This window comes from Orbicella faveolata, unplaced genomic scaffold, assembly GCF_042242905.1.
Source record: "Orbicella faveolata isolate gen_17 unplaced genomic scaffold, um_ofav_v1 contig_1, whole genome shotgun sequence".
Lineage (NCBI taxonomy): Eukaryota > Metazoa > Cnidaria > Anthozoa > Scleractinia > Merulinidae > Orbicella > Orbicella faveolata.
The window spans coordinates 18392800-18418382 of NW_028301536.1; the positions used below are offsets into that span (position 1 = coordinate 18392800).

Consider the following 25583-nt stretch of genomic DNA (forward strand, 5'->3'; position numbering starts at 1 on the left):
CGTTTCCGAGTCTCAATCGAGGAAAAACTGCATCCGTAAACATCCAAACGCATTATACAGTAACACATCTGGCAATTTTAAGGGCTTTCCGTGTGTCAGTACGATTTCCAAGTTGTAATGCTGACTGTGTACATAACGCACGTCGGATAGGAGAGAGACAATTTGATGTTCTTGTTAAAGCAAACTTTCTTGTGTCATCGGGTTGCAAGGCGTCTCGTTACCCAATTGGTGCCTGATGTGAGGTCCAATCATAATGTGGTCACTTACCGGAGTTTAAAAGTAATTGAAAATGTCAAATCAACAGCCTCAAGAGTGGTTGCGCTCGCCTTCGAGAGATTCTGTAACTGGGGCTCAGTTGAGCAAATTAGCTTAGTGGCTCAGTGGGAGAGCAGGACCTTCTGGAAACTTTTGATATCAATTGGCACACACGACGGGACTAATCCCTACGACTAGTCCCTGCGACTAGTCCCTGCAACTAGTCCCCTGAAAAGTTTACACGAAGGGACTGGTCGCATGGACTTGTCCCTCGAACAGTTCACACGAAGCGTTTGGAGGAACAAGTCGCAGGCACTTGTCCCAAAAATTCAAACCAGTTTGAATTCGTGGGACTAGTCGCAGGGACCAAATTTTAGTCCCTGTGACTAGATTTTGTTGTAAAAATGGCCAGTTCACACCATGGGACTTGTCCCCGCGACTAGTCGCAGGGACTAGTCCCTTCGCACTAACGGGAAACGAGAAACGGGAAACGGGAGCTATCGGGAGGTATCGGGAGGAAACTAGTCTCCTCCGCAGCCTTTTTATGGGATGTCACGCAACGCTCCCCCCAAAGAAACGTTGCGTGACATCCCAAAAAACGGCTGCGGAGGAGACTAGGAGGAAACGGGAGGTATCGCAATCTAATGTTCCCATGCAAGCGATTGCTTCCGTGAGAGAGAGAGAGTTGACTTATTACAAGCCGCTTGTCTGCACGCTAGGATATAATTGACCCTTCCTCTTATCAAAAAGTTTTGGGTAAAGTGTCTGAAGTCAGTTCAAACATATCGCGTGATCTTACATAAACTAATTATAAGTGGCTGGTGCTACACAACGACAAACAGAAAAAAAAAAAAGAAGAAGACTAGTATATAGATAGATGGGTATGAAAGAAACACTCCGAATTAAGTGAACTATCTCTAATTTCAATTGACTTGTTTTTGACTTCAGTAGCGCATATCACTAGGCTGTGATTGGCTGACACTGCTGAACGGTGACCTCGATCAGTTTAATTATTCTGATTGACGCTGAACTTGCTGAAGTTGTTGAGTTGTGAAGTCGTTGTTGAGCTACGTGCACTAGGTAGTGGCTGACTTGATGAGTCATGGCATCTACTGAAACCTTTGATTTAACCACCAATAAACCTGTAAAGCGGCGAACAAATCGCTTTTGGTGCCTAGTGGCCCTGGGAATATTGGTTGCTCTCGTAATCTTCTTCGTTGGTTTCCTGATCGGTTATTTTGCAAAGAAGGCGCCAACGAGCAAGACGGTGAATTCATCCGGGAAGAGAGAGAACGGAGAATATGACTACAAAAAATACCACGAACAGGCGGTTAATTCTCTCACAGCAGAAAGCGTGGAGACGTTTTCTCGGTAAGTTGTAGGTAGAGCTTTGCGGATACAAACATGCAAAAACTTTATTTAGTCTGGAATTTGCAGATCAGTGACAGTTTCAGACTGATGCTTATCTCTTCCAGCTACCTTTTAATAACTGAATTAACTAGCTAATTATACATAACTGAAGAAATCGATTAGGCCTTGAGCTACTGTCATTTTCTTTTTCATTCAAAACTTTAGCCGATCTACGGCATCGTCAGGGTATGTAAATATTCCACTATGCGTGATATAAAAGCGATGTCACGAATAACTGGAATATACACGAATAATAAGAAATACTGTAGCTCAAGGCCTCAATCGAATCGTCCAATTTATAACAATGCTATTGAAGGATAGCTTCAAACATATATAACTGAGCAAACCCATATGACCGTTGATTTGATCTCAGCGTAGATTCGAACACCCAAAACTGCTCTGCAGCCCCACAAAATTACATAACAACTCATACATTAAACAGACCTTAAACAAAACAAAAAGAGCGATGTGTGTTTATGTCGAGAAAGTGTCTGTCTGTATCATATCTTAGTGCCTATCACAGAGGGTCAAGAGATTTGGTATGGCATGCGGACGGCGAGAAAAGGAAAGAAAAGAAAGTCTTATTAATCTACAGCAAATGCATCAGATTTCCAAAATTTATTACTAAAATACTGAACCTTACACTCTACTTAGAATCTTTATCCCAGCTAAAACCAAAAGACCCTGAACATGATGCCATGACGTCATCAAAGCTATAAGACCTGCAAAAACATATATTTTATCACAAGTTTTCAGCTCGATAGCGTCCTGAGACCAGGAGAAGTTAACTGCTTATTTATCTTCGATAACAATTCAAATTCGTGTGTTCTTTTGTTCAATGTTCGATTTTACTTTTTCGTGGCGTGACAATGAAAACCAGCAGGATGTGTCGACATTTACATTTCACACACTTTTCTGCCTCCCACCGAAAATACTGTACTAAAACGAGTCTCTTGTAGTTATTTAAGGCTGACAAATTGTAGGGCCTGTCTCCTTCTTGGTTTTTCTGTACAAGGATGCAGCAGAGGAATAATGCAATGACGATCCCCCGCCCATTCTCCCTGTAGACCCCTTCGTAATCTTCCCGTAAGTATTGCCAAGCTGAAGTTGTCTGCCAATTCACTGCCAATTCCACCTCAACCAATTCGAATTAAAATCCAGTAGTCGAAATTACTGTATAAAATCAGTTACATATCCTTACCAATTGTTCAAAAACATTTTTTAGCTGCACTCACGTAAATTTATAAAAAGATGTTGTAAATATCTTTGTTCAGAAGTGAATAACTCGTCACATGAGTTTTCAATTGACACCAACTTGGTATCATTTTAAAGCTTACCGTCTTATTAGTCCATCTCAACGGCTTCTACACCCATCTCAACGCAATTAATAACGAAAACTTTCACCCGAACATCGTGCTTTAATAGCATACACACTTGTACTGGCTATTCCGGAAGTGAATAACTCGACACGTGACTTTTCAATTGACACCAACTTGGAATCATTTTAAAGCTTACTGCCTTATTAGTCCATCTCACGGCTTCTACATCCATCTCAACGCAATCATTTTTTAAAATAAAGAAAAGGACACGATCGCATGGCGTGTTGCGTTTAAAGACAAAATGCGAACCCGATATTCTTGGTTGGTGATTGTAATCAGTATCAGTGGAAATATTGTGAGATGAAAAGTGCGAGAATTGGGAAAAAACATTATCATCAACGACCATCAACCGTCGGCTTTTAGCGGACAGGAGCGAACGATTGATGTGACTGCCACCCTAAAATCAGTTGTTTACGTTGTCATTTGACCGACGATTGTAATCATACAGACATTCCCCATTCCCAACATCGCGATCGATGAAAATTACACGTTAGTTCTCTACTTGTGATAGCATTACTTGAGTTTATCTTCTTGTGCTTGCTAGTTTATCCTGTGTTCACAGGGCAAAGTGCGGTTCTCAATCAGTTTTTTTGATAATAGCCGTTTTTCAATAATCGTTTTTTAATAGAGTGTGTGCAGGTGACGTCATCAAATCTAAAGAGCTCCTATATGTTTTATCCCCATCAGGTATAAGAGGTACTAAATTTATATCTGTTTACAACTTTCCAGCTCAATAGCGCCTTTGTTTGGAAACCAGCGCATTTTGAATTTCGGAGTTATGGCGGTGCGTGACATGAAGCTAAGATCGTGTTTGTCGAAAAATAGACGCATATATCTCGTGATTGTTAGCCATTTTAGGAAAAGTGCTTGTGTAAATGTTTTTTGGTTCGGTTCAGATAAGCAGTTGTCTAGATAGCGAAAGTAAGTTCCAGTTGTTTACACTATTTTCCGGGCGCCATATTGGAGGACTAGGCTCTATAATTTTGCACGGAACATTTCGACGAATATCTCAACTTTGGAACAACCTTAAACTTTGAGAACTGTCCTCTTTAGTTATCGTCTATAATATCACAATTTCTTGACTTAATCCACTGATTGGTTTTTGCACTGCATAAAATCGTCTGTACAAGGAGCCTTCCTCAGGTCGCACACAGTCAGTACTTGGGTTCACATTAGACCACTAAGTCTGACTTAGTAAGCTCTTAAGTCGACTTAGTGAAAATGACAGGTGTGAACCGCTAAGTCACAGAAGCGTGATTTCTGTCTTAGTGTCGGCAAACTCAAACGATCTAAGCCGTTCTTAAGTCTGTTTCAAACATGACTTAAGGCTGACTTAAGAAACCTGATAGCAAAAAAATTTCAAAATCGTGGGTTTCATCAGATAGAGATTCCCGCGTTAGGCACGAAAACCAAAGAAATCACGACACGGCTTCTTCTCACGAACAAAATTAACTGAAGATGCATTACCGAGAGGACGAAACGTTAGAAGGCAATTACGCTACGGACTTTTCACCTTATGCGACGTAAGTTGCGTGCCTTGATCACTTTTTATTGGCCTACACAAGTGTCATTTTCTTTTCTTATGATATTCCTCGCCGATTTCCCAACAGATCTGAAGCACGAATGCCTCATGTTTTTAATGCGGCTTCACCGCCTCAGTTTAGTCCGTCTCCTTCTCCATTTATGCCACCATTTGGAGCTTACTATCCACCCATGATGGCTCCCATACCAGTGCCTCCAGGTCCTTCAGAGCTGAGCAGCGCCCCAAGTCCGAATTCAGAAGGGTCTAAGCGCACAAGGGCCGACTGGACCAGAGATGAAACTAGCGTATTGCTGGAGATTTGGGGTGCCCTTTACGATTCCCTGAAATCTGCTTCGACCGCTCAAAAAAAGAGTCTGTGGAGTCAAATTTAAAAAAAAATTCAAGACAAGTGCTGCGATCTGGGGATGTCATCAAACAAAAACCTGGATCAACTCAAGAAAAGAATAAAGAACCTGGAATATGAATACCGCCAGGTGAGAACGAAAATGGCTTCCACTGGAGAAGAGGGCGCTAAGAAACTTCAAAGTAACTGCGCGTTCTACGAAGAACTAGATGATATTCTAGGGACGCGGGACGCTATTAACCCCGATCGCATGACCATAAGTTCTTCAAAGGTCATTCCAAAGAAGAAGTCTCCCTCAGCAGGACCAGTCACGAAAGAGGGGGAAAACTCATCATCAGCCGCGAGTTCTGATTCTCAGCAGCCTAGCACAAGTTCGGCCTCAGATGAATCACCACCGAAGTCGCAGCAAGTCCCACAAAAGACAAAAGGGAAAGCACCCAAGCGCAAAAGAAAGGAGCCAAATGACCAAGATGAAGACCCCTACATGAAGGGAATATGTGACATGTGGCGTCTTTCCATGGAAAAGCAAGGCGAACGCTTCAACCGCATCATGGAACTTCAGCAGGCTGCTATACAAAGCCAGACAGAGCAGACCAAGGCTCTTGTGTCAGGCCTAAAAGACATTTTAAAAGACTGTTTAAAAAGTGACTAAAAAGATGTTGCGTGCGTTGCCGATTAATTTGAACATTTAACTGATCTGTTGTTGTTAACTAGCTGGCTTCGCAGAAGTTTCATTTTTTATTTGTGTTATGAATAGTAGAGTAACAGGTATTCAATCTTTTTGAGCATTTTATTGATTGTAACACAGCTTCTGGGAAAAAGAAATGCAAAATTTTAAAAAATCAAGCTCAATAAATGCGCGTTTTATAAAGAAAAACATTGTCACGCCATTGAATTACAGTGCGTTCTATGGTGCGATGAGGAAGGTGGCTGAATTAAAGTACACCCTGAGAAAGTAGATAATCTAGCATAGTTTGGCGTGTAGCTGATCCGTCTTGTGGTTCATCATCTTCGTCTGCGTCATTTTGATCGTCTGGTGATGGGCGATCGTCGTCATCATCAAATGAATTCCCTTGCATTACACAAAAATTATGTAAAACACATGCTGCTGTCACGCTTCGCGGTACGGAAGTGTGACTTTGTTCAATCTTTTTCAGTAAAAGCCTCCAACGTCCTTTCAACAAGCCGAACGTCCTCTCGATCACTGATCTCATTGCACTTAATTTTTCATTAAAGCGTCTTTTCTGAGGCGAAAGGCGCCCTCTGTTTGAAAAGGGCTTTATTAGCCAGTTTTTCAAAGGATAAGCACTGTCACCTACTAGCATTGGCCTCAACAGTCCCCCATAAACCATTCTTGTAGGTGCTGATAAAATTTCTTCGTTTTCTGCAAGGTCAAAAATTCCACTCAGTCGTAGCACTCTTGCATCGTGAATACTACCGGGATAGCCCACTGCTACATGTTGAAAAAGCAGCTACGAGTTCACTGTCCCTTGCAGGTTGATGCTATAATACTGTTTTCTGTTAAAGTAATCTTCCTTGTTCTCCGGTGGCGCGTTGATTTCTATGTGGCAGCCGTCAATTGCTCCTACAATTTGTGGAAACTTGTATTCTTCTTCAAAGGTGTCCATCGCTTCTTGCACTTCGTCTTCAGTGTAAGGGAATCGAATGAATAAGTCCTTTTTTCGACACAAAGCCTCCTCGAACTCACGACATATCACTTTAGCTGTAGATTTTCCCAGGCCAAACTGCAGTCCACATGACCTATAACTGTTTCCAGTGGAAAGTCTCCAAACACCAACAGCAACACGCTTCTCTACAGACACAGGCTTTCTCAATCTCGTTTCCTGTCTCATCAGATCACCACGAAGAAGTCGGCAAAGCTCGTCAAACGTTTCACGTTCCATTCGAAAGTTTGGTCTCCAAAGAACATTCAGCCGAGGTGATGCTAGCATTACATCTTCTTATGTGCCGAAAATTACCTCGTCTTCGGTGAACACTCAAAAGTACAGCGGTCAGAAAAACCAGGCTTTCACTCTCTTGGACAAAATCTTCCATCATTCTTTCACGAAGGAACATAAGATTTTGTAAGGTTATTTGGCTGATCAACCTTTGTAAATTGAACAAACAGACGACAGTCGCAATTACAGCGATTTTACGGCTTCTCGGTCTCATTTTGATCTCAACTTCTTCGCTAAAATGGATCGTGACTACCTCACCACATTTGAGACGTTACTTACCTTATCTGTTATTTTTATCGTTAATGATGACAGCTTTGCATGGAAAGAATTTGTCTTCTAATATATGGCGGTCTGAACGCTTAAGCGGACTTAGGGTGACTTGGCTTGACTTAGGCTAAGACAGACTTAGTGCCTAGTGTGAACCTAACAAGTATATCTATTGGTATAAGACAAATATAAGGATGCGGCAGGAAGTATAAGGTCCGTATAATGATCAGTATATTTCAGGGTTGGCCAAGAAAAATACCAGGATCTTATACACTTGTGGCAGGATTCCTTATATGTCATTATACATGTCAGTATACATCATGTATACTGTGTGAAACAGGAGGTATACTGGCAGGTCCGTGGAAGGTGTGTATACGGAATTTTACAGTTGCGGCAGGATTCCTTCTATGTCAGGTCAAATGTCAGTATACAGTACGTATACTGGGAGAATCAAGGGGTATACTGAACGTGGCATGGACGGGATGTGTACTGATTTCGTATATCTTATGGACAATGACCCCTGGTTTTTAGCTACAATGAAATTTGTTTTCGGGATTTCTAGTGGCAGGTTTTATGGGTATTCATTTTCAAATCTTAGCTTAGAAACTGATCGTAAACAAACACCATTTACTTGTGTTCCTCTGTGCTGTTTATTTAACATTTACAAATAAAAATCTACTTGATTACTATCTTCGTGATCTCCTGAATGTGGTCGAAGCTATTTCAAGCTTCTTTAAGTCTTAGTCTACATGGAGTTAGAACTGTAATTGTGATAATCAAAAAAACAACTACTTTTCACATAAAGTAAAATGTCTTCCAATGACGTTTCGGGTACACGTCGAAATAAGTTAAAGCAATATAATTTAGTAAACTTCATCAAAATTTAAATCTGCATCATCTACACTCTGATCACTTTCATGATCTTCGTCATCACAGGCTTGGTTGTCATTTCTGTCAAAGGAAAAAAACATCCTGAAACGAACAACGAAATGCACGTCTGAAAATTTTAGTTTTCGCGTAAAGAGAAATAAGCTCCGTGAATTAATTTGGCCGATTAAACTAAAACCGCGAGCTGTTAAGTGTCAGAGTCCTGGCTTCCCTTGATACGCCGCACATGACGTACCCAGGCCATGATTTTTCCTGACACGCCGCAACGGACGTATCAGGATCGGAACATGGCACTCTCCGACACGTCACGTTTCTTGACACGTCACGTTCTGATCTCGGACACGCCAAGTGTCGAGGCATTCACGGCCACACAAATCCCACGTAATTACTCATTTCACGCAGCTTATTGATATCTCTGCGTAATGCGTAAAGGAGCGTACAGATACGTTATGGATACCTTTACGCAATGCATAAAGAAGCGTTAAGCTGCGTTGTTGATATATTTACAGGATGCTTAAGATACGTTAATGATACCTGTACGAAATCTGCAAAGTAGCGAAAAGACGCGCTAATAATACTATAGCTGTTTATCTGACTTGAGGCTTCCTTTACAGGTAAGTTCTTCCGTAAGAAGCACTCATTACCACAGGGTATATTTTTCAAGTCAGCTCTGTTTTCAGCAACCGGAGCCTTCATTTCCTTCATTTCTGATGCAAAAGAACAATCAAGTTGAATTTACTTTGCCAACTCGTGTAATGTTCCCTTACACTAGGTATAAGGAAATCTCCACAAGACAGTATACATTAGTATAAGGATACATACGTATACTGATCATTATACAGACCTTATACATATAATTCAGTATACATCATTATAACTCTCCGTACACATTATGTATACGGGCTCATTATACCTCCTTATACATGCCATTTCATGCAGTGTTGATTTTATTTTCTATTGCGTGACAATGCACACACTCTGTAGCTTTGGTTGTCTAATTAAATTTAACGTCACTGTTTATTCTTATTTCTGTCGGGAACGTTTAAACATACTTGTGTAAATTGTCCACTCAAGTATCCTCTTTGAGCATTTTATTAAAATACAAATACTTTCAACAATCAAAATAAAGAAATCTGCTGAACTTTTTGTCTTCCCTTTGTTGGATTCATTTCCGGCGGTATCTGGTTCTACAACACGGACAAAAAAAAATTAATAAGATCTTTAAACTATTGCGGTTATCCTTAAACCATTACCACATTTTCAGGTTTGTAAATTTCAATGGCAAAAATTCATTCATTCCGCCGCTGTCTACGCAATGTTACAGAGCAATCGAATAAAGTAAGCACACGAATGACAAGAATGTAAAGAATAAAGCCTGTCCACTTGATTGCCGGATTTGGATAACACTTAAGGTCACAACAATTCCACGAAAGGTACGTATGACGCTTGTTCTAATTCTATAACGAGAAATAAAATAGCGAACTTCAGGAATAGCGAACTTCACCAACTGATATCCTTTAAAACGCAACTCTCGCCAACAGGCAAATGTAAAAACACTAAGGTGAGATCCTGGAGGGAAGGATATCTTGAGTAAATTCCTTTAACTTCGAGCAGGACAAAAGAACATAGTACGATCTAGCATATAAAGTTGACATGTACCTATTTGTTTACTTGTACATTATAAATCAACATGTCACGATATAACGTAACGAGCTCAAATCTTATGTTACAGCTTTACGAATCTCGCACGATTTGGAGACAGTACCGTTTTGCCCACAGGGTGATGTAGGTAAGCTGCACTGAGTAGAGATCAGTGATGACTCGAGGCCGATACAATACCTCAATGATTAGTAGATTTAAATTATGAATTTCTTACCATGCATAACTGACTTATACTGAATTCGCTGCAGTGACAGCAGAACCCAAAGAAAGCTACCAGCAGGGTATAAAGACGCAGCCCAGACGTCGCTCAAAATTAAAGGTTGGTAATGAAAATTCTTAGCGAAGGGAAAAGCGAAGGGCATAGGAAAAATAACACTGGTGATAGCAGAAAGGCTAAAATGTGCATATGTGCGTCTGTGTGTTGATCCTTGAACGTAAGCACTACATGGCTGAATTGTTTGGGTTATCTTCATTTTCTCGCATTTTAGAAACCAAACCATCAATATCTCCTGACTGTGAACGTGTCAAGTCATTAAATATAGTGAGCAGTAGTTTATTTAAAGTGGTACGCACAGAGGTATATTAACTCACATATGTTTTCTGTTATTCCTTTATGTAGTCAAAGTCACTGAAAACGTCACTGAAAACGTCACTTAAAAAACTAATTTGAAATTTGTTAACAGGTGAAGAAAAGGAAATTAGCTGAAAGTATCACTAATGAAATGAAAGAACACGAAGCGAACCAAGTATCCAAAATATTATGCACACCCACAGAAGGTACAGACGACACTGCGGTAATTAATCTAGTAGTTGAAGACACGGAAGAAAAAGAGTTGGTGGAGTATCGCTTTAAGGTGACCCCCAAGATGGTGGAAGAGAGGGTGAAGGCCATGAAAGATTATCTTGTGGAGATAGCAGGCGTCCCACCATCAGAAGATACGCCCCTTCCTCACTTGGAACGCCACCAAGCATGGTTGTTGCTTGGAGGATACCAGAAGCATTACAAGAATCTGCCGGGAAACCTACGATTTGGGCGCCAACACATGTTCTTATTACATCTTCCCAGATGTAATGCTTCATTTGGAAAACCTTTTCAAGGCAAAACCAAAACCTAGGAAAGGCTTTGTCCCAATCATGGCATGCATGGATACTTTTTTGAAGTACGACTTGCCGGATTGTATCCCGGACCAATGCTATTATGTGAGTACCGTTCTCGTTTTTGAGACAGTGACGAAAATCATTACGGACTTGGAAAGATGCTCGTACGAGATGGCGACAGGGATCGGTCTGGGGATAAATGTGCCAACCAAGACACCCTATGGCATTCGATGGGATACTTCCATTGAAGAAAAGAAGCAGAGAAGGGAGCTTGCCAGGTCACAAAGAAGAAACAATCGTAAACAGCTGACACCCAAGAGACTGTTGCGTTCGAAAGGAAAAACCCAAGATTGATTTCCCTATTTAACGATGTTTAGTTGCATCTAACGCGCGCTCCATGGTTGTAACCAGAACTTACTCTGACCTGATGTTCTCTTTCCATTGATTTTCATTTGATTCTTAATGACATTAAAAAACTTCAATAATACACCGCTGGCAAATAAAAGTTATGAGTATCTTATAGAAAGCCCGTTGAGATGGGTGTAGAAGCCGTTGAGATGGACTAATAAGACGGTAAGCTTTAAAATGATACCAAGTTGGTATCAGGTGAAAAGTCACGTGACGAGTTATTCACTTCCCGAATAACCAGCACAAGTGTGTATGTTATTAAAACACGATGTTCGGGTGAATGTTTTCGACATTAATTGCGTTGAGATGGGTGTAGAAGCCGTGGAGATGGACTAAAAAGACGGTAACATTTAAAATGATGCCAAGATGCTGTCAATTGAAAAGTCACGTAACGAGTTATTCACTTCCGGAATAGCCAGTACAAGTGTGTATGCTATTAAAGCACGTTGTTCGGGTGAAAGTTTTCGATGTTAATTGCGTTGAGGTAGGTGTAGAAGCCGTTGAGATGGACTAATAAGACGGTAAGCTTTACAATGGTACCAAGTTGGTGTCAGTTGAAAAGTCACGTGACGAGTTATTCACTTCCGGAATAGCCAGTACAAGTGTGTCTGTTATAAAAACACGATGTTCGGGTGAACGTTTTCGATATTAATTGCGTTGAGATAAGTGCAGAACCCGTTGAGATGAACTGATAAGACGGTAAACTTTAAAATGATACCAAGTTGGTGTCAATTGAAAAGTCACGTGACGAGCTATTCACCGTCTGAACAAAGGATATTTAAAACATCTTTTTATAAATTTACGTGAGTGTTTGGTGCAAATTGATAGCTTTGAATGCAGCTAAAAAATGTTTTTGAACAATTGGAAAGGATATTGAACTGATTTTATGCAGTAGTTTCGACTACTGAATTTTAATTCGAATTGGCAGACAGTTTCAGCCGGTCGAATTGGCAGAGGTGGAATTGGCAGTGAATTGGTAGACAACTTCAACTTGGTATATGTATTTGTGTCGTTACATAACGCTTCTTCGTGCCCCGTAAACGGTGCGTGATTAACCAACGTAACCCAAGTAACGATTGCGACGAAGACTAAATAATACCGGGAGGCTGGCATTAGGTATTAGTTGATGTGCGTGACTTTTCTCGCATGTCGTAGTCATGGAGTGTATCATTTTTGCAGCAATTTCACCAAGCGTCCTCACATTGGTGGCGGCGAAGAAAATAGGAAGCTCGGCGAATACATTCGTGACAAGTGGATCAGTTATAAGTTTGATCACGTGGAAATGGTTAGGTATGACGTCCTGTTATCCATGCCACCAAGGGATAAACCAAACGTCGTCAAGATCCTTAACACAACAGACGGAAGCGTTCTCTGGAACGTAGAGGGCCCGGAAAAGGTAAGGAATCTCTTCCTGGGGCTGGTTTGACAGACTTGTCTAGACTATCGTCAGTAATACCTGTCTTCAGGTGAATACTGAGAGCCTTCGTTTGTAATGCAACGTTGGCACTTATTTCATGGTTCTGAACATGTGTTGCACTTGCACCTTCTCTGGGTAACTGAAACTATCTTGTAGTTGAGAGAGCTTGCGCATAACCAAGTTTTAAATTTCCACCTTTTACATTCCCTGTGTAGCGTAAAGGAGCGGATAAGATAGATGAGAAGGAAAACCCTTTATCTTCTCTGTTAGTCAAAAACAATGGAACTTGCAATTCAGTAAACTTGAGTGTCAAGAATCACTGAAGAACACAAAGAGATATCTTCATTCAGTTTACCTTTTGTGTTATTCAAAAGCAAGGCCTCGCACGTCACTTTTGTAGTTTCTAAAGTCGCGCAAACAAGCGAATAAAATTGTTATACAAGGTTATAAAAACCATTTTTCAACGGATAACTTCTGACCGGTAACTGAATGAATGAGAAAACAAACGAAATTACGAAAGTACATGAAGGCAAAAAGAGCGAAGCAGTGAAGGACAGAAGTAGATTCAGACTCAGTTGGATTTCTTCTTGTTAAGATTGCAGAACCAAGTGAGAATGATTCTCTTGTTTTGCCGCCATTCCTCGGCTACTCCCCGCCAGGAGTGGTGCAAGCCGCTGACCTGTTGTACGCAAACTACGGTACCGTGGACGACTTTAAAGAATTGGAGAAGAGAAACTTGAACTGCACTGGGAATATTGTGATCATGCGATATGGAAAAATATTTCGAGGAAATAAGGTAATATTCGATGGCCAACCACTTTAACTTGTGGCTCATCTCTTTCTCTTCACATCCCCTCCATATCAGTAATCCGATTCCTTGCTTTCTCAAATTGCATCAAAATCAAAAGGTGGAAAACGTATGACGCATAAAAACCACATGCCTTGGGTGGAAGAAGGAGGGGGGGTATGATTCACAACATCAAAAGTAACCCTAGTACTTATGAGCTATAGTGAAAGAGCTTAGCAGTATCGGATTTTGTACGTAAGAAACCAACCCTATCATGTCTTTACTTCTGCCAAATCTCCTGTAGATACCTTTTGAAAATATAAATGAAACGATTTTAGTGTTACAGTATCAAGTATAAATACGAAGCAGCAATATGACAGCTAAGGTTCAATTACTTTTACGCATTTCTTGTAACAAGGTTCAAAATGCAGAAAAATGCGGAGCTGCTGGCGTACTGTTGTACTCTGATCCAGCGGACTACTCTCCAGAAGGCATGAACAACACGTTCCCAAAGACATGGTGGCTCCCTGGGACTGGCACCCAAAGAGGAACCATTAGTTTTGCAGATGGCGATCCTTTGACCCCACTCCTCCCCTCCATAGATGGAGTATACAGGATAACCAGAAATGACACTGACGCTTTGCCCAAAATTCCCGCGCAGGTCATGACTTATGATAACGCAGTTGAATTCTTGAAACGCCTTAAAGGTGAGGAGTAACATAATTTAGTAACTCGTTAATAAATAAATATTATCCTTAAAATTGTGAGGCAATTATTGGACAGTTGAGAAGCTTATCAGTGACAAGAAGTTAAACAATTGTTCATGTCTAAGGCAAAGGGAAATATCTTATGATAACAGAGGTCAACAATCATTTCTACATTCGACCAGCAAGATTTTCTCTTCAGATCTTCCTGATTAACACCATACTTAACAATGCACAAGAGCGGACCGTAATATGCGAACAGTTTCTGTTATTAGAGGGTATCTCAAATGCGTTTTTTGTTTTTTTGCTTTTTCTTGCTTCAGGTGATCAAGTTCCTCCAGAATGGACGGGTGGCTTAAACATCGTATACAGGTTTGGACCAGGCTTCAAAGATTCAGAGTTAAAAGTCAGACTTGAAGTCAACAACCAGTTCGTCACAAAACCTGCATTTAACGTGATTGGAATGATTTTAGGAAAAGAGGAACCCGACCGCTTGGTGCTCATGGGTAACCACAGAGACGCGTGGGTCTTTGGCGGAGTGGACCCATCAAGCGGAACAGCGGTTATGATGGAAGCGTCGCGTGGTATCGGAGAACTGCTGACCAACACTGACTGGCGACCCAGGAGGACAATTGTGTTTTGCAGCTGGGGAGCTGAGGAATACGGTCTTATTGGCTCTTACGAATGGGTGGAAGAAAATAGAAATATGCTCAGGGACCGTGCGGTGATGTATTTAAATGTTGATTCCGCCGTGAAAGGGAACTACAGTTTTGGGGCCAATGGGAATCCTGGCTTGAAGTCGCTTGTTTATCAAGAATCCGCGTTCGTGAAGGATCCCAATGCGCATGACAAAGAGGCAAGTCTGTATGATAGCTGGTTGATCAAATATCCATCTTCCTCAGAACCTGGTAAGCCTCACTTCGGAGGTCTAGGCTCGGGATCCGATTATGCACCATTCAGTCATTTCCTCGGAGTACCAAGCATTGACATGAGTTACAGATTTAAGAGCATGGGCAGAACCCTTTATCCTGTTTATCATACAGTACATGACACATTTTACTGGCAAAAGACCTTCAACGATCCACATTTTACCACTCACTTGTCAATGTCTCAAATCGGAGCCAGGATTGTTCTTGAGGCTGCTGACACTCCCATCCTTCCTTACAATCTGATGGATTACAAAGAAGCCCTGGAAAGTAATTTTGAAGCGCTGGAGAAATACTATAAGTCATTACTTCTGCAAGGGAATGTGACCCTGGACCACCTGGCCAGTCAAATAAAACAATTTTCAAGAAACGCAGTGGCATTCGAAAAGAGAAAGGCCGAGGCCCGCGATACCAAAGACTTTGCCAAACTACGCATCCTCAATGATCAGATGATGAACATGGAGCGCGCCTTCATTTGGCCCCTTGGACTGCCAGGGAGGAAACTTGTTCGTCACGTGCTGTTTGCACCTCAAAAGCACAACATCTATGGCAGTTCAAGCTTCCCGGGAATCACTGACGCATTGTTTGATATTGAGAAGACCAACGACTGGAAACTGGTCAAGGAGCAAGTGTCCATCGCTATAACATGCGTGCGAGAGGCTGGCAAGATTTTGGCGGCAATGGACTAGTAGAGGAGAGTGTCACACAGTTGTCAAAGGTTTAGTGAGATTGACTGATCTAGTGGAGAACAATTGAGTTGGATGGTTTAAACTGTAGCTTTGGGTTTGTACTGTAGCGTATTCAAATTTTTTCAAATGAAATTTCTCTGAAAGTCATTTAGTGTCAGAGATGTGTCAGCTCTTGTTGTCAGTGACCGCTAGTAAATGATACAAAAGCATACTCACACTCCCTGAACTCAACAGCCACTTAGCAGTTAAGTCCCCCTTTACAAACTGTATGCTTAAATGCTTCAATTTACTAAAACGTTGAAATATAGAAGCACTATGACACTTTTTTCTTTAAAACACTTGAGGGAAGGCTGTTAATCGAGGTGTCCTTGATGTTAATGCAAAACGTGTATTCGAATTAGCAGAACGTTTGTCTCTGGTTACTAGGTACCATCAAACACGTTTGTGAAACTCGCCTTAGGTACATTTCAAAGCTTTGCAAATAGAAATCTAACGATTATTTTCTCGATGCGAACGTCACTGCACTAGTTTAACGACACTCATTTGCATCTGCATCCTTCAACCACAATTACGTTTTTCAAATGACAACCATTAAACGCACGTTTATAACTTCGAATAAGAGATGAGTAGTATTCCGCACTGGCCATGCGCTCCTGATTATAATTACCAATAAACTAATAGGGAGTGAGTTGTGAAATTCGCAACACAAGCATAGCGCAGAACGATCTTGGCAAAGCAAAACGAGATGGATATAAGAAAACCGTGTCCGATTCACCGAATAGTAAATGAGCGACAGAAAGAGACCTAAAAAAGAAACCACGTTGCGGCCGGCTGATTACTGCCAGGTTTCGTGTTCGCAAATCCCTCACTCGAAGGCGTTGGAGAGAGGAGGAAGTGGTGAGAAGCTCCTTGGAATTTTCGGTTGGGATGTGTGCCCCATGACTTCAAGTTGTTCCCAAACGACTCAAACCCCTGAGCCATTCCATTTTCTCACCCGGAGGTCTCCCCTTTATTTCGTTTTAAGCTGTCTGATGAAAAACTCTCTGAAGCGATCGAGGAGTACCCGCCCTCCCCATAACCCCCCGGAGTTGTCCCAAATGCCGAAGGAGTGAAGAAACGACGAACCGATTGACAATTTGGGCTGATAAGCAATTAAACGGAGAGACATCCATGTTCGTTTATAGGATTGCGTGACAAAAAAAAATTACGACGCGCAATGCGCCACTGATTTATTTCCAAATGTCCTCAATTTCAGTCACATCCTGTAGACGTTTCCGAGTCTCAATCCAGGAAAAACTGCATCCGTAAACATCCAAACGCATTATACAGTAACACATCTGGCAATTTTAAGGCTTTCCGTGTGTCAGTACGATTTCCAAGTTGTAATGGTGGCTGTGTATACAACGCACATTGCCATCTGCATACGTCGGATATGAAAATGACAATGTTCTTGTAAAAGCAAACTTTCTTGTGTCATCGGGTTGCAAGGATTCTCGTTGCCCAATTGGCGCCTGAAGTGAGGTCTAATCATAATGTAGTCACTTACCGGAGTTTAAAAGTAATTGAAAACTTCAAACCTACAGCCCTAAGAGTGCTCGCTCTCGAGAGATTCTGTAACTGGGGCTCAGTTGGGGAAATTAGCTTAGTGGCTGGGTGGGAGAGCAGGACCTTCTGGCAACTTTTCAGGATATCAATTGGACCAAAACATCTTTAAAGGTCGGCACACACGACGGGGCTAGTCCCTACGACTAGTCCCCTGAAAAGTTTACGCGAAGGGACTGGTTGCTTGGACTTGTCCTTCGAACAGTTCACACGAAGCGTTTTGAGGAACAAGTCGCACGGACCAAATTTTAGTCCCTGCGACTAGATTTTGTGGTAAAAATGGCTAGTTCACACGATGGGACTTGTCCCCGCGACTAGTGGCGGGGACAAGTCCCCTCGTGTGTGCCGACCTTAAAGAACATGGTGTTTAATGGTGATCTTGACCTACTCGCTGACATCGTCACTAAAAAGACACCGGTCACAAAAGAGTTACAGCAAGTAGTATTTCCACAATTCACCTTGATTCACCCTTAACAAAAAGAGGACATTGCTTTTCTTACACTTAAAACATGGAGCTAATTGGAACGCTTTGTTCAAGGAGCTGCTGCATGACCGTGACCTTTACAACAAGCTTTATGATTAATTAACTGAAGTTATGTTCCATAATAACTGTTCAAACAATGATGATCCGACAAGCAGAATTAATTTTAGAATTATTTGAAACGGGAGGTATCACAATCTAATGTTCCCATGCAAGCGATTGCTTCCGTGAGAGAGAGTTGACTTATTACAAGCCGCTTGTCTGCACGCTAGGATATAATTGACCCTTCCTCTTATCAAAAAGTTTTGGGTAAAGTGTCTGAAGTCAGTTCAAACATATCGCGTGATCTTACATAAACTTATTATAAGTGGCTGGTGCTACACAACAACAGACAGGAAAAAAGGAAGAAGACTAGTATATAGATAGATAGGTATGAAAGAAACACTCCCTATTTCACGAATTAAGTGAACTATCTCTAATTTCAATTGACTTGTTTTTGACTTCAGTAGCGCATATCACTAGGCTGTGATTGGCTGACACTGCTGAACGGTGACCTAGATCAGTTTAATTATTCTGATTGACGCTGAACTTGCTGAAGTTGTTGAGTTGTGAAGTCGTTGTTGAGCTACGTGCACTAGGTAGTGGCTGACTTGATGAGTCATGGCATCTGGTGAAACCTTTGATTTAACCACCAATAAACCTGTAAAGCGGCGAACAAATCGCTTTTGGTGCCTAGTGGCCCTGGGAATATTGGTTGCTCTCGTAATCTTCTTCGTTGGTTTCCTGATCGGTTATTTTGCAAAGAACGTGCCAACGAGCAAGACGGTAAATTCATCCGGGAAGAGCGAGAACGGAGAATATGACTACAAAAAATACCACGAACAGGCGGTTAATTCACTCACAGCAGAAAGCGTGGAGACGTTTTCTCGGTAAGTTCTAGGTAGAGCTTTGCGGATACAAACATGCAAAAACTTTAGTTAGTCTGGAATTTGCAGATCAGTGACAGTTTCAGACTGATGCTTATCTCTTCCAGCTACCTTTTAATAACTGAATTAACTATATAGCTAATTATACATAACTGAAGAATTCGATTAAGGCCTTGAGCTACTGTATTTCTTTTTCATTCAAAACTTTAGCCGATCTACGGCATCGTCAGGGTATGCAAAGAAAATATTCCACTATGCGTGATACAAAAGCGATGTCACGAATAATTGGAATATACACGAATAATAAGAAATACTGTAGCTCAAGGCCTCAATCGAATCGTCCAATTTATTATGACAATGCTACTGAAGGACAGCTTCAAACATATATAACTGAGCAAACCCATATGACCGTTGATTTGATCTCAGCGTAGATTCGAACACCCAAAACTGTTCTGCAGCCCCACAAAATTTACATAACAACTCATACATTAAACAGACCTTAAACAAAACAAAAAGAGCGATTTGTGTTTATGTCGAGAAAGTGTCTGTCTGTATCATATCTTAGTGCCTGTCACAGAGGGTCAAGAGATTTGGCATGGCATGCGGACGGCGAGAAAAGGAAAGACAAGAAAGTCTTATTAATCTACAGCAAATGTATCAGATTTCCAAAATTTATTACTCAGAAAATACCGAACCTTACACTCTACTTAAAATCTTTATCCGAGCTAAAGACCCAGAACATGATGTCATGACGTCATCAAAACTATAAGACCTGCAAAATAATATATTTTATCACAAGTTTTCTGCTCGATAGCTTCCTGAGACCAGGAGAAGTTAATTACTTATTTATCTTTTATAACAATCCAAATTTGTGTGTTCTTTTGTTCAATGTTCGATTTTACTTTTTCGTGGCGTGACAATGAAAACCAGCAGGATGTGTCGACATTAATTATATTTCATATCCTTTTCTGCCTCCCAGTGTCCCTCCGAAAATACTGTACTAAAACGAGTCCCTTGTAGTCATTTAATGCTGGCAAATTGTAGACCGTCTCTTTCTTGGTTTGTCTGTGCTACCCCCGCCCATTCTCCCTGTAGACCTCTTCGCAATCTTCTCATATGTATTGGTGTCGTTACATAACGCTTCTCCCTGCCGGGTCAACGGTGCGTGATTACCCGAGTAACGATTGCGAAGAAATCTAAATAACACCGGGAGGCTGGCATTAGTTATTAATTGATGTTCGTGACTTTTCTCGCATGTCGTAATCATGGAGTGTATCATTTTTGCAGTCATTTCACGAAGCGTCCTCACATTGGTGGCGGGGAACAAAATAGGAAGCTCGGCGAATACATTCGTGACAAGTGGATCAGTTATAAGTTTGATCACGTGGAGATGGTTCAGTATGACGTCCTGTTATCCATGCCACCAAGGGATAAACCAAACGTCGTCAAGATCCTTAACACAACAGACGGAAGCGCTCTCTGGAAGGTAGAGGGCCCGGAAAAGGTAAAGAATCTCTTCTTATTTCCACTGCGCATAAAGTTAAGTTAAAGCCAGGCTAGGAGCCCATTCGGAGATGAAACATAATCAGTTGTCAAACAACCGACGCTGTCTTGGTTGTCAGTCATGAATAAGTGTCCTTGGTTTGCATCTAAATTAAACTTTCTACCGTCAACCGAAACTGACTTGCAGCTAAGATTGCTCGCACGTCACTTTTGTAGTTTCTAAAGTCGCGCAAACAAGCGAATAAAATTGTTATACAAGGTTATAAAAACCATTTTTCAACGGATAACTTCTGACCGGTAACTGAATGAATGAGAAAACAAACGAAATTACGAAAGTACATGAAGGCAAAAAGAGCGAAGCAGTGAAGGACAGAAGTAGATTCAGACTCAGTTGGATTTCTTCTTGTTAAGATTGCAGAACCAAGTGAGAACGATTCTCTTGTTTTGCCACCATTCCTCAGTTACTCTCCGCCAGGAATCGTGCCAGCCGCTGACCTGTTGTATGCAAACTACGGTACCGTGGACGACTTTAAGGAATTGGAGAAGAGAAACTTGAACTGCACTGGAAAGATTGCGATCATGCGATATGGAAAAATATTTCGTGGAAATAAGGTAATATTTGATTGGCAATAACTGAACCTGTCTCAAACCTGTCTCATACCAGTATTTCAAAGGTTTTCAGTTTCGTAACACTGTGCAATGAAAATTAAAAGTATGTAAGAGTTTCAAAAAAGGTGGCCGCAAATTTAAGTACGAAGTGATAACGCAGAGCTCAACGGTGGGAGTGGGAATATGGCACACAATTGAGAAATGAAAAGCCTACGTAACATTCTATACACTCATTTACTTTGCTAACTTTAGTATTCAAAGAAGTTCACTATGATATCACATTGACAAGACCTGACTTAATTGTCCTGAAAGGTTAATTGTTCTTGGTTTAATGGCTACAAATAAAAGAAAGATCACGTTAAACGGGAGACATTACATGTATATGTTATTTGAAGTCCATAGTCTTTCTCGAGAAACATTATCGTTTAAATTTTGGCGAAAATCAGCAAGTGACACCGGGTAGACTGACTGTAATGTATATCCAAATGTCTTGAGCCATGACTTTGCAAGTGTGAAATGGAAAATACTTAGACTTCTCAACAAGATCGCAAGACGGCAATTTATGAAGAAAGTGGATGATGCACAGTAGTAAACCCCAGGTGTTAACTATATTAGGACGGAATTGTTTTTGGTCGGAGAAGTGGTTCGGTTCTAACAGACTTTCTGTCTTTCCTTTTGTCAAGGTTCAAAATGCAGAAAAACGTGGCGCTGCTGGCGCCCTCCTGTACTCTGATCCAGCGGACTACTCCCCAGAAGGCATGAACAACACGTTCCCAAAGACATGGTGGCTCCCAGGTACTGGTACTCAGAGAGGAAACATTTGGTTTTCAGATGGCGATCCTTTGACCCCACTCCTTCCCTCCATAGATGGAGTATACAGAATAACCAGAAATGACACTGACGTCTTGCCGAACATTCCCGCGCAGGTCATGACTTATGATGACGCAGTCGAATTTTTGAAACGTCTCAAAGGTGAGGCGACGTTCTAAATGTTATAAATATGTCGGTAAATGTTGTTACTGCGATCGAACTAAGTTAGTGATCACTTTGTGGTTGAACAAGACATATAAAGCCCGGAGGGGGAACTCCCATATAAAAAAGACGGGGTGCTCATCGGAAATTTTGAAAAGAACCCCTTAGAGGTACCAAGATCCTGTTTTGTGGGCGTGGCGTGAAATTTTTTCTCCCCTAAGAGGTACCAATTCTTACATAACCCATAATCTACTGTCATATTTTTTCGGTTCAATACCCTAAAAGGTACTGCAACAGCTCCGCTGTGGACCTTTCAAGGCCAAACACCCTAAGAGGTACCAAAATCTCTTTATTAACCCCTAAAAGGTACGACGAGCACCCCCGTCATATTTATTTGGGAGCCTCCCCCCCCTCCCCCCCCCCCTCCCCCACGCCCGGGATATAGAGTTATCACTGTGAGTAACATGCAACTGAGACAATAAATTATTTGCCAAAGCCGAAAGGATTGGGAAGTAATCGATCTATAAATTACTGGCAAATCATTGGTATAAGAAACAACCAGGCTTACGCTTGTCAACGTGACCAACTAGGCCGATCTGTTTTAGTGGCGAGCTGGGAATGGATCAGCAAAATCGCTTTGGAAAAAATATAACCTCTTGAAAATTTGTTAAGGTATAAGTATCGATGAGTTTAATTTCAAAGCGTTTAAAAAATTGTAACTCGGGTTGTTAACATGTTCGCTAATAACCGAATATTTCATTAATTAAAAGCCGTATTCACTTACAGTGACTTATGCTCAGAATGGCTTACTTGTCCCGTTGAAGGTAAATTTGCAACGCCAATTTAATAATTTCATTTCGAAATGAATGCCTAAACACCTGAATGCATGCCTCGAAAAGTTCTTTATACATCGGCAAGGAACTTGAACGACGCTTCTGTGATTCGTGGCAGCATACCTGACTACTGGAAAAGAAAAAACACAAACACTATGAAGACCTCGTGCTGTGCTCACAGTGCCCTTTCCGGCTACGCAGTAAAAAAGCATCGAAGCTTGTCTTTATCATCAAAGGAGAACAGCCTATGAGTAGATTATTCGCAGAAACACTACACGCAACATCCAGGTACAAAGAGAAACACGATGTACAGGCAGTTATTTGCAGCTGCCTTAAATTGAAATATAATTTGTTTCATTTGTTCCGTTTTTTCTCTTTTTGCTTCAGGTGATCAAGTTCCTCCAGAATGGACGGGTGGCCTGAACATAGTGTACAGGTTCGGACCAGGCTTCATAGATTCAGAGTTAAAAGTCAGACTTGAAGTCAACAACCAGTTCGTTACAAAACCTATATTTAACGTGATTGGAACGATTTTAGGAAAAGAGGAACCCGACCGCTTGGTGCTCATGGGTAACCACAGAGACGCGTGGGTCTTTGGCGGAGTGGACCCATCAAGCGGAACAGCGGTTATGATGGAAGCGTCCCGTGGTATCGGAGAACTGCTGACCAACACTGACTGGCGACCCAGGAGGACAATCGTATTTTGTAGTTGGGGCGCCGAGGAGTCTGGTCTTATTGGCTCTTACGAATGGGTGGAAGAAAATAGAAACATGCTCAGGGACCGTGCGGTGATGTATTTGAATGTTGATTCTGCCGTGAAAGGGAACTACAGTTTTGGGGCCAATGGGAATCCTGGCTTGAAGTCGCTTGTTTTTCAGGAATCCGCGTTCGTAAAGGATCCCAATGCGCATGACAAAGAGGCAAGTCTGTATGACCACTGGTCAATAAAAACTCCATCTTCCACAGAACCTGGGAAGCCTCACTTCGGCACTCTGGGTGCGGGATCCGATTATGTGCCATTCAGTCATTTTATCGGAGTACCAAGCATTGACATGAGTTACAGATTTAAGAGCATGAACAGAACCCTTTATCCTGTTTATCATACAGTACATGATACATTTTACTGGCAGAAGACCTTCAACGATCCACATTTTACCATTCACTTGTCAATGTCTCAAATCGGAGCCAGGATTGTTCTTGAGGCTGCTGACACTCCCATCCTGCCTTACAATCTGTTGGATTACAAAGAAGCCCTGGAACGTAACTTTGAAGCGCTGAAGAGCTTCTCAAAGTCACTACTTCTGCAAGGGAATGTGACCCTGGACCACTTGGCCAATCAAATAAAACAATTTTCAAGGAATGCAGACGCGTTCGAAAAGAGGAAGGCCGAGGCCCGCGATACCCAGGACTTTGCCAAACTACGCATCCTCAATGATCAGATGATGAACATGGAGCGCGCCTTCATTTGGCCGCTTGGACTACCGGGGAGGCAACTTCTTCGTCACGTGCTGTTTGCACCTCAGATGCACAATAACTATGGCAGTTCAAGCTTCCCCGGAATCACTGACGCATTGTTTGATATTGAGAAGACCAACGACTGGAAACTGGTCAAGGAGCAAGTGTCCATCGCTTTAACATGCGTGCGAGAGGCTGGCAAGATTTTGGCGTTAATGGACTAGTAGAGTATCGTATCACACAGGAATTACAGGTTTTGTATAGAGATTAAAACTGATCTAGTGGTACAATCCACCGAAAGAAAAAAACGACTATAATACCTTGCGAACCTAACACAGCCTATAAGACACAAAGAAAGCCAATTTTTTACAATATTTGTCCTTGTACTAAGTACATTGTGTAGCTTAGGTTTGAAGATTCTATAATTCTTGAGTACGTTTTTATGAACGTTGTTAAGGTTTTCGTAACTATGGGTAAATTTACCAGTCGCCATCTTTTTTCTTACGAGAGATTGAGTTACCTAGCTAACTAGCTTTTGGTTTGTACTGTAGCACAACCAAGTTGTTTCAAGTGACATTTCACTGAAAGTCATTTAGTGCGCCCATCTAGTGTTATAAATGTTCCAGCTTCTGTTTCCTGTGGATGCCTGTCAAGTATTCTCAAACTCTTTCATTTTCCCTTAAATAAACGGCCATTGCCCTTTTTTTCAGACGGCATAAATGATTTAGCTTACTAAAATTTTAAATATAGAAGCACTACAACACTTAGTGAAGAAAGGATGCCTGTCGATAAACGAGGTGTCTTAAGTTATCTGGTTACAAGGTACCATCAAGTTAATTTACGAAACTCACCATAGGCGTGTTCCAAAACTTTGCAAAATAGGACTTTAACGCTAGTTAAACGACGCGTTGATGTCCTTGATGTATCTTTACAAGACAACCTTCGATTTCGATTCCGTATGTGAGAGGACGACGATTAATAAATGCACGTTTATGACTTCAGAAAAGCGTAGTAGTAATAGAATGAGTAGTTTTCCGCACTGGCCATGGGCTCCTGCATAATTATCAATGAACCAATAGGCAGGGAGTTCTGGAATCATTTTCCGTATCATTAGTGAAAATCTTAGCCCAAAGACCTAGCCATTCAAATCATGTGTCTCGAGAATCACATTTTTCTTGTCCCAAGGCCTCGCCGACCGCCAGGGACAGGGGGCTCTGGGGACGAGAATGGATCATTTCCATGCACTTGTCTGTGCGAGACTTCCCTTACTGCTGGGCTAAGCATTTGCTCATTACTACGTTTTTCTTCGATGCCTCTGTAGCTTTTTCTGAATTGTTTTAATTTCAGATCGCTGTAGAAGAATTAGACTTGTAGGAGGGCCGAGTGCGTATTAAACCATACGGAGATATACCAGTGTCCAGAGGAACTGGAAATTAATGACAGATATGGAATAGATTGTCAAATTGGC

At 41.5% G+C, this 25583-nt stretch overlaps 3 protein-coding genes and 1 pseudogene across 4 annotated transcripts; 3 read left to right on the forward strand and 1 right to left on the reverse strand.

Moving 5' to 3' along the window:
* The first annotated feature begins 1244 nt into the window (after positions 1-1244).
* On the forward strand, positions 1245-16353 carry LOC110067086 (N-acetylated-alpha-linked acidic dipeptidase 2-like). Its single transcript, XM_089293457.1, has 5 exons — positions 1245-1626; positions 12391-12607; positions 13224-13424; positions 13834-14122; positions 14443-16353. The coding sequence occupies exons 1-5, from the start codon at positions 1358-1360 to the stop codon at positions 15732-15734; spliced, it is 2268 nt and encodes a 755-aa protein (XP_089149583.1). The 5' UTR covers positions 1245-1357; the 3' UTR covers positions 15735-16353.
* Positions 5654-9777, reverse strand: LOC149118293 (uncharacterized). Its single transcript, XM_089293502.1, has one exon. The coding sequence runs from the start codon at positions 6880-6882 to the stop codon at positions 6403-6405; it is 480 nt and encodes a 159-aa protein (XP_089149628.1). The 5' UTR covers positions 6883-9777; the 3' UTR covers positions 5654-6402.
* Positions 9748-11294, forward strand: LOC149118294 (uncharacterized; annotated as a pseudogene). Its single transcript, XR_016208396.1, has 3 exons — positions 9748-9832; positions 9954-10024; positions 10389-11294. The product of XR_016208396.1 is annotated as an uncharacterized LOC149118294 (transcript).
* A 1890-nt stretch (positions 16354-18243) lies between the features above and the next one.
* Positions 18244-25121, forward strand: LOC110067253 (N-acetylated-alpha-linked acidic dipeptidase 2-like). The gene is made up of 5 exons (XM_020774564.2): positions 18244-18746; positions 20031-20247; positions 20658-20858; positions 21539-21827; positions 23048-25121. The coding sequence occupies exons 1-5, from the start codon at positions 18478-18480 to the stop codon at positions 24337-24339; spliced, it is 2268 nt and encodes a 755-aa protein (XP_020630223.2). The 5' UTR covers positions 18244-18477; the 3' UTR covers positions 24340-25121.
* Positions 25122-25583: the final 462 nt, after the last annotated feature.

Excerpts from the sequence above, each read along its gene's own strand:
- LOC110067086 (XM_089293457.1), top strand. The coding sequence starts at position 1,358 with ATGGCATCTACTGAAACCTTTGATTTAACCACCAATAAACCTGTAAAG. Across the intron at positions 12,608-13,223 it reads ACGTAGAGGGCCCGGAAAAG|ATTGCAGAACCAAGTGAGAA; the intron begins GTAAGGAATCTC and ends CTTCTTGTTAAG. Across the intron at positions 13,425-13,833 it reads AAATATTTCGAGGAAATAAG|GTTCAAAATGCAGAAAAATG; the intron begins GTAATATTCGAT and ends TCTTGTAACAAG.
- LOC149118293 (XM_089293502.1), bottom strand. The coding sequence starts at position 6,882 with ATGCTAGCATCACCTCGGCTGAATGTTCTTTGGAGACCAAACTTTCGA.
- LOC110067253 (XM_020774564.2), top strand. The coding sequence starts at position 18,478 with ATGGCATCTGGTGAAACCTTTGATTTAACCACCAATAAACCTGTAAAG. Across the intron at positions 20,859-21,538 it reads AAATATTTCGTGGAAATAAG|GTTCAAAATGCAGAAAAACG; the intron begins GTAATATTTGAT and ends CCTTTTGTCAAG. Across the intron at positions 21,828-23,047 it reads ATTTTTGAAACGTCTCAAAG|GTGATCAAGTTCCTCCAGAA; the intron begins GTGAGGCGACGT and ends TTTTTGCTTCAG.